This window comes from Magallana gigas, chromosome 10, assembly GCF_963853765.1.
Source record: "Magallana gigas chromosome 10, xbMagGiga1.1, whole genome shotgun sequence".
NCBI lineage: Eukaryota > Metazoa > Mollusca > Bivalvia > Ostreida > Ostreidae > Magallana > Magallana gigas.
In genome coordinates, this window is record NC_088862.1 from 36,685,126 (window position 1) to 36,700,066 (window position 14,941).

General features: G+C 36.6%; 1 protein-coding gene across 23 annotated transcripts in view; it reads left to right on the forward strand.

Annotated features, from left to right (window-relative positions):
* Positions 1 to 14,941, forward strand: part of LOC105336169 (A-kinase anchor protein 9) — a 140,423-nt gene that overhangs the window by 60,162 nt on the left and 65,320 nt on the right. For 22 of the 23 annotated variants that reach the window (XM_066072944.1, XM_066072947.1, XM_066072932.1 and 19 more), the window contains 6 exons: positions 174 to 371; positions 7,095 to 7,364; positions 7,919 to 8,471; positions 10,872 to 10,993; positions 11,398 to 12,070; positions 13,302 to 13,346. In XM_066072944.1, coding sequence (XP_065929016.1) covers positions 174 to 371; positions 7,095 to 7,364; positions 7,919 to 8,471; positions 10,872 to 10,993; positions 11,398 to 12,070; positions 13,302 to 13,346 — 1,861 coding nt within the window. The remainder of the gene's footprint in view (positions 1 to 173; positions 372 to 7,094; positions 7,365 to 7,918; positions 8,472 to 10,871; positions 10,994 to 11,397; positions 12,071 to 13,301; positions 13,347 to 14,941) is intronic. The other variant, XM_066072940.1, reaches the window with a different exon arrangement.

The window sequence follows — 14,941 nt, forward strand, 5'->3', positions numbered from 1 at the left end:
GCATATTTATCAGGTGGAATAGAGGTGAATGGGGGAGAACACGGAGGAATAAAGAGTAGAAATTGCAATGTGTTATCTGATAGATTTTATTGTTTCTCTGTAAGTCTAGGATTCCTAGCACTGACACTGGTGTACTGAATATATATTATTGTCCTTTTTTTTGTGAAATAAAGGATCTGGAGCATGAACACCGGGCTGAGATAATGGAGGTACAGTCCGAGTTCAAAGTTCAACTCGAGATTGAGCTCAAGCGACAAGCAGCAGACTTAGCCTATGACTACGGAGAGAAAATCAAGAAGATGGAGGAAGATCATGAACAGGAGGTGGAAGAGATACAGAGGAAGATGGAGAAGTCTGTCAAGGAGTTAGAGGTAATAAGCCTGAGGTCACTATTAATACAAGGAATACATGATAGCTGTAGATTGTAAATTTTACATGAAATCTTGGCTAATATTTGAAACTGCAGCATTAAACAAGTGGCTCATTTGATCTCTAAGTTTCACATGATCTGAATTTTTTTTTTTGGGGGGGGGGGGGGTCTCTCATGATACTTGAGAATAATTTAGCTTTGGTTGTAACAAGCTCTCTGATTGGCTAAAAAAGTTATTTTATATCATATTAAGAGTGTTGCGTATGTCATCGTAAGACTAATGTTAAAAACGTATTAATCCGCCAGACGTTATGTTTGAATTTTTTTCACAATCGAATGTTATTTAAAGGTAAAAGACTTTTTCCTACAATTACCGGGTAAAAGCAAAGAGCAAAAAACTCAATTATAAGTAATGAATTCAACATTTATTAGTTTTATATGATATAAAAGGATTTGGAACAGTTTACGCTTTTTTTATAAACCGACTTATGGTGATGTCGGTAGCCGAGTGGTTAAGGTGCAGGACCTATGACCGAAAGGTTGTGGGTTCGAATCCTGGCCCCGGCAAGTCGACGTTGTGTCCTTAGGAAAGACACTTTACATGTATTTCCTCACTCCACCCAAGTGTAATATGGGTACCTGGCTATAGACAGTGAAAGATATTGTCAGAATGTGAGTGTCTGAGCGCCTTAACGGCTGCCGCACTGAGAAGGCTCTGGAATGCTTTAAGGTCTGCTGGGGTAATAATTGTAAAGCGCTTTGAGAAATGTTTCGGCAATTTTAAAAGCGCTATATAAAAACTTGCAATTATTAATTATATTATAAAGAGGAAACTGTCACAAACCATTTTATATCATATAAAACTAATAAATATTGAATTGAATTAATTCCTTGATTATAAGTGAAACATTAGATGAATACAAGTAATGATTGATCCCTAATAATACATAGGATTGAATGTGTTTCTCAGATAGACTATTAATGATTCATTAAATATATTTGGAGATGACAACACGAAAGTGAGTGGTGAAAATTTCAGTAGAAAAACTACAGCTTAAAATTGGAAGCCTGATCTTGCAAGATATAAGATGTTTACAGACATATTACAAGAAAGGTTTGTGATTTAAATGTGTTGACATTACGTCAGAGTTAAATGGAATCAGGGGAGAGGTTAGGAAACTGAACGAGCCGTGAAGTGGGATAAAGAATCCTCCGGGGAATTAGTTAGTCCTGGGACGACGGTACTCTACCGTTAGTACAATGAAGCCAGTTAGCCGGGGCACTCAAACTAGTGATGGTTAAACACCACAGGGGGTAAAGGACCACAGGTAGCGGACAACTTGTCTGGTGGGGGGAACCAGATTACCGTTTGTTGACCATTGGCCATTGTACCTGGTAAACAGACCTCTATTAGGTTAAAGTGTTGATCTCGTTCCACTCAAATCCTGTTAGTACCAAGTACACACATATATAGTGCAGGGATTTGACTTATAATAGTTTTTGGGCAAAGCGCTTCATCAACACTTAGGAATAATTAGTAACTCTTTGTATAGTCTGTATCTAATTGTTGAAAACCAATCAACTTACCATAGAAAAGTTATTTCTAAATACAGATGATAGAATATGCCAAACACAAACCAATTGTTTATTCTGAATTATGCTCATGTAATCTAATGTTTCAAACTATAATTTTCTCTGGATTTTGTTAATTTTGTTAATTTTTTTTTTTTTTGGGGGGGGGGGGGTTAAGCTTTATTTCTGTCTAAATTTTCTGATTTAATGAAGATGCATAACTCTATAACTCTTACAGCTCAGTCATGGTGGGGGGGGGGGGCACATATGAATTGTATATTGATTCAATTTGATTATCAATATTTGAGCTGTATTTCTTTATTGGCACAGGGGAAAAAAAAAGAGTACCGTACATTTTTACAACATATTTATTTCCTATAGATGGAGAACGTTGTAGAAAGATATAATAGAAATATTCAATTTTTGAACATGTTGAAGCTGAAAAATTGGGATTTAAAAAAAAAATTAAACACAATAATTATAGTTTTTGGCCAAAAATATCATTTATAAAAGTTTTAAAAGGTAGATTTGATGGTTTATTTGTTGACTTGATCCAGCCTCTAAAGAGGGACTTTACATGGCAAATACACATTCTGACAAGAAATAGCTGACTCAGCAATTATTGGTCTGCACCCTTAGAGCCGATTCCACAGAACTTGGAATCAGATTATAATTACAGCACCGGGCCGGGAATTACCTGTTATGTATTACCTGTAATTACCTGTAGCACTTGGGGTATGTAGGTATGTTTATACGTACCTGTGCAAATGTAAGCAGTTTACCATTTTACCTTTAACAATGCAGATAAAAACAGTATAGAATATTGAATTGGGGGCTATTGAACAAGTTATTTAGGGATTTAATAGCTCACACATATATAGGTACACACATTAGCTTAAACGGAATGGTTCAAGGAATTCTGTGAGGGAGAGGAGAGGCCAGTTCTGTTAGTTGTGAAGGAAATTACAGAGTACAATGCAAGGCCAGTAAGTGTTGTTGTGTGTGTGTGGGAGGGGGGGGGGGAGTATAGGTGGGTGGTGCCACAGTCGGGGGCTGGAGGAGTAAAGGTGTGTGGTGCCACAATCAGGATCCAGGTTCTATAAGTGTTGTTTGGGGGTAGAGGAGAAAATATGTGTGGTGCGACAGTCAGGAGGGTAAAGGTCAGGAGTAAAGGTGTGTGGTGCCATGGTCAGGGGGATAGAGGAGTAAAGGTATGTGGTGCCATGGTCAGGACCGAGGTTCTATAAGTGTTGTTTGGGGGTAGAGGAGAAAAGATGTGTGGTGCGACGGTCAGGAATGTTAAGGTGGGTGGTGCCATGGTCAGGGGGATAGAGGAGTAAAGGTATGTGGTGCCACGGTCAGGGCCCAGGTTCTATAAGTGTTGTTGTGGGGGGTAGAGGAGAAAAGATGTGTGGTGCCACAGTTGCGAGGGTAGAGGTCAGGAGTAAAGTTGTGTGGTGCCATGGTCAGGGGAATAGAGGAGTGAAGGTATGTGGTGCCATGATCAGGGTGATAGAGGAGTAAAGGAGAGCGGTGCCACAGTTGGGAGGGTACAGCAGTAAATAAGAGCGGTGCCAGGGTCAGGACCCAGGTTTTGTAATTGATCCACTTTCATCCGGTGTTGTACATATTGTACTTACACAGCATGTACTGCCGACATATGTATGGGTCCGATTGACTTGGCTGTGTAGACTGACATGTCGGATTGTGTTAATTCATTACTTATTGAAAGGATCGAACAAAGGTCTGGTGAAAAGTTAAGTTCAGGGATTTTAAAATAAGTGTGTGTAGCTATTATATATACAAGGATTATTTAAAAGTGTGGGGCTATCGGGGAATTATGTTTCTGAGAGTCCTCCATGAAGCAACTCCAGACATTGTGTTAGGTCACTGGTGGACTCGCATAGGGTCCCTTAAATATGTCTCCGTATAGTATTTAGATATGATATCCGTATGATATCAAGATTTATCATACACTATCCAGATACAAAATCTATTTAGTATCCAAATATGGTAATATCCATATAGTATTCAGATATGGTATCCTATCTAGACATGATATCCATATATCATTTGGATATAAAATCAATATATTATCCGGATAGGATATCCATAGATTATCTGGATATGATATCCATAGATTATCTGAATATGATATCCATACAATATCCTGATACTAGGTATTTTGCAGTCTCCAGGTAGGATGATCCATACTGTATATCAGGTAGTAACAAAATATCCAGGTATAGATGATGGTTCCAGAGATTTACTGTTTTGAGAGATTCTCTCACTCACCCAATGGAAGCAGGCTCAGGCTCGAGCCTAGCATACAATGCGTGAATGTATTAGCCCTCTGTCTACGCTGTATGTTGAATACACCCTGACCCATTGTAGGGCCGGTTATCAATGTGTTTTATGGAACATTGGGATGTTTAAAAGCTATCAGCATGATGGCAAATTTAAAGCATCCAAACAATGCAGATGTTTGAAGATTATGAATGTTTTTGTTTACACACATCTTTTAAAATGTGCAAAATGTACAGAATAGTTGAGTACTTACCACTCAACACCAGTTGACCTCTAACAACTCAACAGAGTTGTTAAATTTATTCTCTGATCCAGAAGTTTTTTTTGGAAGGGGCACCTAACCCACCCATCCCCACCCCCCACCCACCCGAAGATCTGCACATTTTTTTGTAAGTTTATGAACAGTATCAGTCTCATTTTTAACAAGTATTTATGGGAATCAAATGAAGGTCTCTTTCTCTGGACTGCCCCCCCCCCCCCCCCCCTCGCTCTGACCTCCAAAATCAAAGAAAGAAATTCACCCAGAGAGCAAGATCTTGGCAAGGAAAGGGTTGTGTTTTATAACCAGATTTTATTGACTCCAAAACTACAAGTATGAAAGTGTATTGATAGAATATATATAATGTTCAGTGTGTCTCAATTGTCATTCTTAAGTTTCGTATGCCATTGTGAAGTTTTTGATTAGAGGAAATCATGCAGAAGTTATTTAAACATTTAGACCAACATTAAGGATTAAACACTGAATGATTTCACGTTAATTTGTAAAACAGGGTCTGAAAAGTTAATGGTGTGGCACCAAATTCTCTCCAATGGAGGGGGGGGGGGGGGGGGGGGTAAAATCAAAGATTAGAGGATTTACATGCAGGATATGAATTATACTTAATTTAAAAGTATAAATTTGAATGTCAAGAGTTTGATTTTTGAATTGAAAAAATATTAAATGAAAAAAATTGTGAAATTATATAAATGTATCACAGAATATTAAATGAATTTGCTGTTGTCATTTTGATAAATGATTTTCAGAAAGTGAAAATCAATAAATTTAAAGCTTGTTACGTAGATGGGAACTGAATTTATAAAAAAAAAAACCAAAAAAAAAAACTTGAACCTTAGGCATTGAAAGAAGTCATAAAAAATGGTCATTTACAGACTTCAGTGAAAAAGTAGCAGACATTATTCCTTTCAATTCTTTTGTTGGGACTAAATTGTGTATTGGATCTGTGGTTAAGTGAAACTTTTCATGTTGAGTTTAAATTGCTAGCAGGGAGGGAGTTATTCTTTATGTCCCAGGAATAGCATGTCTTTACATGACCCAGGGAATAGGCTCGTGTACAGGTAGGGGATTTAGTCAATCAGAAATCGCATTGTAGATCAATACAGGTTGTTTACAGGTATATACTTTTATGTCTACTTTCATTTTAAACAGTAATGTTCATTTAATTTTAAATACTTTGATTTTGAATTTCCAGCCTCATTATCATCGGCTTGATGATATAAACTAGATAAGAGAAAAAATTCCCATTTAATATTCCTTGAATCTGTAATACCTGTATTATCATTTTTACCTGAATTATTTGATGCAGGACCTGGTATCATGTAGTATACACCAATGACATTCAATTATAGAGAGAGACCATTTATGATAGACAGGGTGGTAGTCATTACAGGTGAAACCTATTTGGGGGGAGGGGTGGGGGGAGGGAGGGGAGGGGGAGGGGTTACATTGGGCTGGTTAAGTCTATTGGTAAATCCCTTGTATAAACCCAGATATACTGGACTATTTTAGATGGACTCTGTTGCATTGATCATTAAATAATTTCTACCCACCATTGTTAGGCTTGCAGTGGATATCCTAGGCCCCCGTCACTACACATAGCATGCTTGGATCCAGAAAATGTTTATCCCCCATCCTAATCCCCACTCTATATATCTGCACAAACATAGACCCAGTAAGGGTATGTTCTGTATATGAAGCCCCCCCCCCATCATTTCAATCATCGACCCTTAGGATAAGTTCTGTTCGCCAGTATTTGTTTTGTAACAGGTTTTACTCAATGTAGGTACCATGATACCAAAAGAAAGTCCCCATTCATTGTCAGTTAGGAATTCTTGCCGATTAGAGCGGTGTAAACACATTTTGTATGAATCAACTGATTGGATTAGGGAATGTAAACATGTTGTCCAATCAATGAAAGCTATGGATAAGTAAAAATTCTATATCTATGTATTGGCGACTGAGAGGGAGAGGTCAACAGACATGGATTTCTTCGAGTGTTGGTTTCAGAATTACGGCCCGGCAGAGATAACTGATTTGTGTGGGTCAGTAACACTATCCGTGGGTCACTCTGGTTTCTGTGGGGCAATAAGAGCCAGAGATATTCATTGATCAGGGAGTGATGGGGAGGTTCAGAGATCAAAATATTTAACCAGGCAGTTTTTGTACTAGGTGATCACCTCGTCAGTGTAAAACTTTTGATTTTTTTTAAGAAGACAGGATGGTCATTGCCATTTTTAGACTATTCTAATCTTCTTGAGAAGAAGAGCTTTGTGAAAAAAAATAATCTAAAAAATTAAGGTAAGGTAGATCTGTTATGTAGTTTGTTGATCACCCAGCCATGTTAGGTTGTTACTGTGTTATACAGAGGTCTGATGTGGTGTGGTGGTGTAGCCCTATTGAAATCAGGGATTCTACGAAAGTTGTTTAATTATAAAGACTGCAAGAATAATTTCTGACAGGACAGAAGAAAATTTGAAGTGGTTCATTCAGGTCTACATGAAATCTGCAAACAGGATGTCATTTCATTTTGTGATATAATTATGATTTTGGTTTTATTTCTTTTTTCAGAAATTACAACAAGATGCAGTGGATGGTGCTGTAAGTATCCCAGAATCCCCCACTAAAAATTACCCAGAATCCCCTGATCTGCTCGCAGACGATGAGCCAGACTCGCTCAGTAAATCCACGGAGACAGCAAGCACAGTGATCGACGCATCGAGGCATGACAGACTCCTGAAGAAAAGCTCTGAGGATTCCGGCGACAAAACGGACAGCGAACTCGAGGAGATGGACTCGGAGACACATGACGAGGGCGGGAAACCCGTCAGCATGGAGGAGGTACGTTACTGGCTGTAATAATTTCTTTGTTTTTTTTGTAACTGACAATTATAGATTCAATATAACATTGTAATTGTCTGAAATGATTTCTATGGTTACCGTATTATATTGTAACTGACAGTTACAGTTTCTTAATGATATAATGTAACTGTTTGTAATGCATTCTGTAATATGTTCTTGTAACTGACATTTACGATTTCTTTGTGATATTGTAACCGTCTGTAATGATTTCTTCAATATGTTATCGTAGCTGACATTTTCGATTTCTTTATGATATTGTTACTGTTTGTTATGCGTTTTCTTAGTGTGATATTGAAATGTCTGTTATGCTTTTTGTTGTTGAAATCAAAAAGCTTCAAATGATTTTTTATTAACAAAACTTTGTTTGGGCAAATTCAAGGCGAAGCAAAACCATTTACAATCGTAAAAGGGCAAGATAACCCTGTAGTAAATTACTGTATTACAGTATAAGTGATCTTTATCCATTAACTACAAAATACAAATATGCCCAAATATAGTGGATAATATTTTGTTTTAATTTGTTTTTGTAATAGTTCACTAGAGGGGACCCTATAAAAGAGAGTGATGACTTTGAGGATGTCAGTGAGAGCAGCTCGACCGAGACCAGCGAGACATCTCAGACATCTCAGTCCGTGGCTGCAGTGAGCCAGCTGATGGGGAAGATAAACATCGCCAAACAAGAAACGTTTATGAAACTGAAACAAGAGTATGAGGCGAAAATTGACAAACTCACAGAGGACCTGGAGCAGGCCATGCTGTTAAACGATGATCGGGAAAAGTGTATCGATGAAATTACAGAAAGGTACGAAGAGAAGATCAACGAGATGCGAGTGCATTACGAAATGAGAATAAAATCTCTGGAAGAATCAGACATCGATGTGGAAGAAATCAAAGAGAAAGTGAAACTAGAATTTGTGAAGAACTACGAGGCCGAGCTAGCTCGAGTTCACATTGAGTATGAGGAAAAAATGGACCTGGTGAAACAAGAAATGGCTGAGAACTTTGACTCAGAGAAACAGGAAATGGAAAAACGGCGCAAATCAGAACTCGAGGCAGCGGAAGAAAAATATGATACACTCATGGATCGTAAGTAGATAAAAACAATATACTGTATACTAGGAAATATGGTTCATAAATAATATTAGATATTGTAAACAGGGAAATATTTGCCCCCGTTTTATTTTCGCCCATTTCCCCCTTGTCAGCTGGCAAATTTAAGACTGGACGAACTCCAACAACTCTCTTAAAACACAACTATGTCTGGGTGAATTCAAGACGGGTCGAAACTGGTTGAAAGTGTAGAAGGGCGAAAAATTACACAGGGCGAAAATAACCCTGTATGCAGTATCTCATGAACACCGAACAGTTTCAGTTATTCTTACTTATTTTGTAACTCTTGGACATTACATTATTGTTATCACAGTTCAATAGAATCAGTGGGAAAAATTATTGGTTGTATTTTGTATATACTGCACAGCTGGTCTTCTATTCTAAGAGTGCAAATTTTTGCATTGTGATTCCAAAATATTAATTTCTGTGTGATTTTATTATGGTTGGGGGGGGGGGGGGAGGGGGTGAAGTGGAGGGCAGGGGAGGGGGGGGGGGGTAGTAATGATTTTCAAGAGACGGGCAGGTATTTCCCCTAAAACAGGCATTGTCTGACACTAGTCAAACAGAGCAGTCTGTAAATAATTGATTCAGCAGGAATCGGGTTTTGATTCACGGTGTCTGAAATTCTACTCTGTAATATCTGCTGAATGGGCTCATCTGCAGAGAAGCATGTCATTATTGACTGTGGTAGAATTGTGTTTAAAAGTACCTGTAAATATAGTTATAGAGGGTGTTAGGGATTTTATTTTTAGAAGTAGAATTTTGAATATTGAAATATATGATTACATGTATTATTTAAATGTAATTAAAGTTAACTGTTACTTGTTTTGTGGTATCTTATTTGTTTTACTGTTACAGAGACTATAAATAGACTGTTATTTTAGTTATCTTAGTTATTTTGCTGTGATGCGAGTTATTTGACAGGTATCCATGGAGTTGACTGATAGGAGACCTTGAAGTCACTGATTTAGTTATCCTAGTTATTTTACTGTTGATAATATTAATTTACAGTTACCGTATATCAGGTTTTTTCCGCGTGTATCCAATTTCCGCTTTGTTCGCGACGATTTCCGAATCGCAGAAAATAAATCAGCGTAAATTTGATACAAAGTTTTGTTTTTGTAATAGAGTTCTCTCTTTCCTGATAAAGTAAACAGGTAAGTAATAGTAGGGTGACCAATGTTCAGTTAGTTTAGTTTGAGGTACAAATTGCGGGATCGGAGGACAAGCGCCAGATAATAGATTTGTAAGCCTCGTTGTTTTTTTAATAATCCATTGACAAGCTAATTAATTAGAACGGTCGCTTTCCTTGCGTAAACTGATGTCTAATTATACCTGAGCTACTGGTATATGTAACGGTACATGATCTATTTATCTATGACTGTTTGCGTCTCTAAAAATAATTCTCGGTAATTATTTCACATGAAGGAAAATGTGCAAATGGTTACATTGTCCGAATTTTTCATTTCAAAGAGCGACAATTTAGATACTTTTCCCCTCTTACCTCACAGGTTTAAACAATCATGAATTATATTTATAATGTAAATTTGAAATAGTGAAAATTTGATTCGCGTAAATTTTATATACCTTTCTAGGCTCTGATTCGCGGAAAAAACATGACGCGTAAAAAACCTGATATACGGTATATCTGTTGATAATTATTGATGTTATTTTACTGAAATTTCTGTTGACTATCATGGTAGTATGTTATTTATTATATGTTATTTCAGATGACTTGTATTGTTGTTATTTCACAGGTATACATGGGATCAAGGCCCCAAAATCTCTTGGTTATTTTAGTTATTGTTGTTATAGTTATTTGTCAGGTAAAGATAGGAGCAAGGCTACTAAGTTCTCTGAGTTACAAGTTATTTTACTGTTAATAGAGAGGTTGAGATTTAAAACATGTATGGGTACGCGTACAGGTGTTATAACTACAAGTACAAGTTTTTGTATTTTATCAGTTGAGTTTTTATAGCTTGTAGGATATAAACGTGTACATAAATTTTGATGCAGTTTTTTGACATGAATTAACTTAATTAATGGTGAATTTCTTATCAATTTGCATGCAAATGAATTTTAAAAATCTATGTAATGTAACACAAGAATATATTTGTCCATCAATTAGATTTTATTTGTTGTATAAGTTACAAGTTTGTACTTACGTGTAGACGACACTCTACAAGTTTAGAGAACGTGTAGAAACCATGTCGTCACAAAAACTGATGATATGCAAAGAATTTAGGTGATTCCCCTAGTACGCGTACCCGAACACGTTTGAAATCACAACCTCTTTAATATCAGGTTAAATTGCGATTGTTGTTTTTATTTCACTGTTATTTTTGTTATTATATTGTTATTGTTGTTATTTGACAGGTATCCGTGGAGGCGAGGCCCCAGAGGTCGCTGATTTGGTCAGGGACAGAATTGACACGGAACTCGAGATGGCCAAGTCACTCATGCAGCAAGAGTTTGAGGAAACCATCGAGTCGGAACAGGTTTGTCTCGCTTCAATGGTTTATATTGACCTTCCAAGTCAGAAATCTATATCCACACTTCCAAGTCAAAAATATATTGGTACAGTAAGTGAATTGACATTACAGTCAGAAAATACCACCTTACCAAGTTTGACACATATATTGGATCTGCAGAGCAAAATTGATGATAGATTATCAAAAATATATACTTAGAATACTATGACATGGAATAATGCAGTTCTTAATAAATGTATGAAAGCTGAATTTCAATGTTTAATAATTCTAAAATGAACTGAAATAATATGCTCTCACTATGATAGTAATTTTCACTGATAATGAATGAATATTCTGAATGGGACACCCACACTTACATGACCTGCTATAACAAATATCTCAGTTTTGTGTCTATTTTTCCCCATGGATAGGCAAGATTTGCAGACCTTCAAGAAGAGTTTGAAAGGAAACTTCTAGAGGAGAAAGAAAAAGAGATGGAAGAATTACACACACAGCACGAGGCAGAGATAGCCAAGAACCGGGAAAACCTGACAGAGGAATTCCAGGCTAAGCTGGAGGCAATGGAGGATAAATACAGCAAGGAGATAGAGAAGCTACAGGACAGTGTGGAGTCAGGGATGCAGCAGACGCTGGCCACCGAGTACGAAATCCAGGAATACCAAGACAAAATCCGAGATCTCGAGACCGAGTTAGAGAGACTGGTGAGGGATAGTGAGTCAGGTGACGAGAAATCGTCCAAGCGTTCGGTTGACGAGTCTGGCGTGATGGTCTCGGCCTCCAGTGAGTTTGACACTGACGGAGAAACAAAGGATTCTGGGAAAGGAACGAGTAAAGTTGAGGATCCGACAGAATCCAAACTAGAGTCAGAGGAATGTGAAAACTTGGTGAACATGGCTACACAGGATCTCAGGGACTCAGGAGGTGAGATGATAAGTCGAGATGAAAGTCAGAAAGAGGAACTGGTGAGACGAGACTCAACTGCAGATTTGGACAACTCAATTAAAAATCTCAAAGGATCTCATGCGGCAGCCATCGCTGAGATTGAGGAGGAGTACAATGCAAAACTTGCAGGTCTGAGGGCAGGTGAGATATCTCGTGTAACAGTATCTGAGCAAGTTCTGTAAAACACCTTACATGTATGAAAAAACTTCAGAATTTTTTTTAAGGGAGATCACTGTTTGTTAAACATAAAAGATATAAAATTTGAAAACTGTTTCTGTTTTAGCATTTTAAAACAGAATGGGACAAAATATTGTAAAACAAAACAGAGAGAGAGAGAAAACTGCTCTAGGAGATATTAAAATCGGGGCATCACAACCCAGTTATCTATTCCAATCTGTTTTAGCAAAAAGATAGATAACTCTTGTTCATTGCCGAACAGACAATTCCATCAGCTTCAATGGTGTCACTTCCACCAGAATCCGCTTGATTTAGTAATCTAGATTATGTGTTTATTGTTTATTTACCTTGTAAGAGTAATTAGGACTAATTTCCAATGAAATGATAAAATCATTTGTATGACAATACATGAACAATTATTATAAACTAAGTACATGTATACGCTTGCAATATATATCCCCGAGATTTAAGGGTTACCTTCATGTGCAGATATTTTTTTTTTAAGTCATTTGTTTATCTCTTTAATTTAAGTAAATAAATAGTAGGAATACCTGCTTGTGTAAATTAATTGTAACAGTAGTGGATTTTTTCTTCATTTTACCATATAAAATACGTTAATATGAACGTGATAAAATGCTTGGTTACAATACAATTATTATAAAAGATTTAAGTTACTCAGAGGATATAGAATCAAGATGTACATAATAAGTATTAAAGAGAATGGGTCCTTCTATTGTTTACAGCTTCTGTGTGTCTGGTCGGGGACTCTGTACCTACATTATAATTGTCTATACACATATATACCTGTATATCTGTACAAATACTGTAGATTCCTTATCTTATGCAAGTACTCATTTTTTGTAATATATATATATATATTATACTCCCTTTTGAATCAAATCAAGAGAATATAAAATTTTGAGCCCTAAACTTTTAAACTAATTTCAGTTAGCTCACAACTTCCAGAAAATTATTCCAATTTAAAATAGGTGAAGTATTATACCTGGCAATTAGTTCCTTGTGTTGTATTAGGAATCTACAGTTCTTGTGTGATACATGTATCTATATGATATTTGTACAGTTCTTGTGTGATCTCTATTTGATATTTGTGTGTGAAGTGCGTGACACCAAGCTTTGCTGCTCAGCTGCTCTCGTGATTCTTTCTATATTTGCCTTTCATTTTCTCCTGATCAAGATTTAGAGAGAGACTACCAAGCCAAACTAGACAAACTGAAGCAAGGTGAGAGAACACGCCCTCTGTTCTGTAGGTCGTACCTTGCATGTGACCTCTATTTCTAATAATAGACTTCTTTTATCTGTAACCATAGTAACCGTTGTCTTATGCCTTTCGTGTCAATTCTATCTAATCGGGAAATTAGCATGTTACTAAACTTTGACTTTCCTAGATAACCTTTGACCCTGTCTTGTATTCTTTGTCGTTGACTCTGACCTTTTGTATATCTAACCTTTGACCCTTTGTTGCATGTAGCCTAGCTGTATCTAACCTTTCTTGTTTAGACCTTGACCTAGTTTCCTTGACCTTTGTTTTGTTCTATGGCCCCTTGTTGCCTGTTTGTTCTCTAACTGATCCTATGCATTCAATTCTAACTTTTGAGTTCTGTTGCCTGTATACATTCAGTTTGACCTTACCTTGATAACCTTTGACTCTGAGTTACATGCATGTTGCAATTTAACCTTTGACCTTTTGTTGTTGTGTACACTTCACCTTCTTCTCATGGATGTAGTACTTATATTGGATTCTTTGTGTTAATTACTGCATCACTTTCATCTAATATTTATTGTATTCAACTATCAAATGCATGCCTTGGTCAAAATAATGCTCAGATTTATGTATATTTACAATACCCATGGTAACCAGAGTGAATCTTTGTATGAATTTACACTAAACATTAACCGTTGCTATTGGCTGTTTTACTAAACATTAACCATTGCTATTGGCTGTTTTAATAATGGTGACCTATGGACTTGCTTTTAACTGAGAAAATTTAGGTGGAGGGGGGGGGGGGGGGTCAAAAAATGAAAAAAACAAAACATTATAACAGGTAACATGCATTTTGACATGTAGTACCTATTAGAAAATAATATTTGAATTGTTGATATCTTATATCATAATTTGATGCATATGAATTATCATATTACCAAACATGTTTTTGCCTTTGGTTGAAGCCCTGTAAAGTACATGTAAATGGTAAAACCCTGTAAAGTACATGTAAATGGTAAAGCCCTGTAAAGTACATGTAAATGGTAAAACCCTGTAAATTACATGTAAATGGTAAAGCCCTGTAAAGTACATGTAAATGGTATTGGTTGTTAATATCAAAAAGAACCCAATCAACTGAACAACCTCTAGAAAGGTCAGCCATAGCTTCTACCAACCTTCTGTGCTCTGTGTCTAACAAGGAGTGGTTGGTGGGGTGGGGTGGGGTGTGGGGACATTCAAAAGCAGGTCCATATGGTCACCGTATGTATTGTTGGATCAATGGAAGATATTTTTGTAGTGTTTTGTTGTGTGCATACTGACCATCTTAGATTTTAAATTCGTGAAACAATGATTACTAATGACACAGCTTGACGCGAACTTTTCCAAGATCATTATAATCCTTGTTGATTTTTTGTGTGGTATTGCAGTTTAATAGAAGTTTAATTTTAAATTAGAAGTGATTTTTTCTCCCCTTTGATTGTTTGCATATCACTCCATCCATTCACCATTGTTTCTATAACAAGAACAAAAGTACCATTATTCATTTTTCCATAAGAGTCCTACCAACAATTATATCTATCTCTTATTAACATCTGCTTAATTAATTAATAACG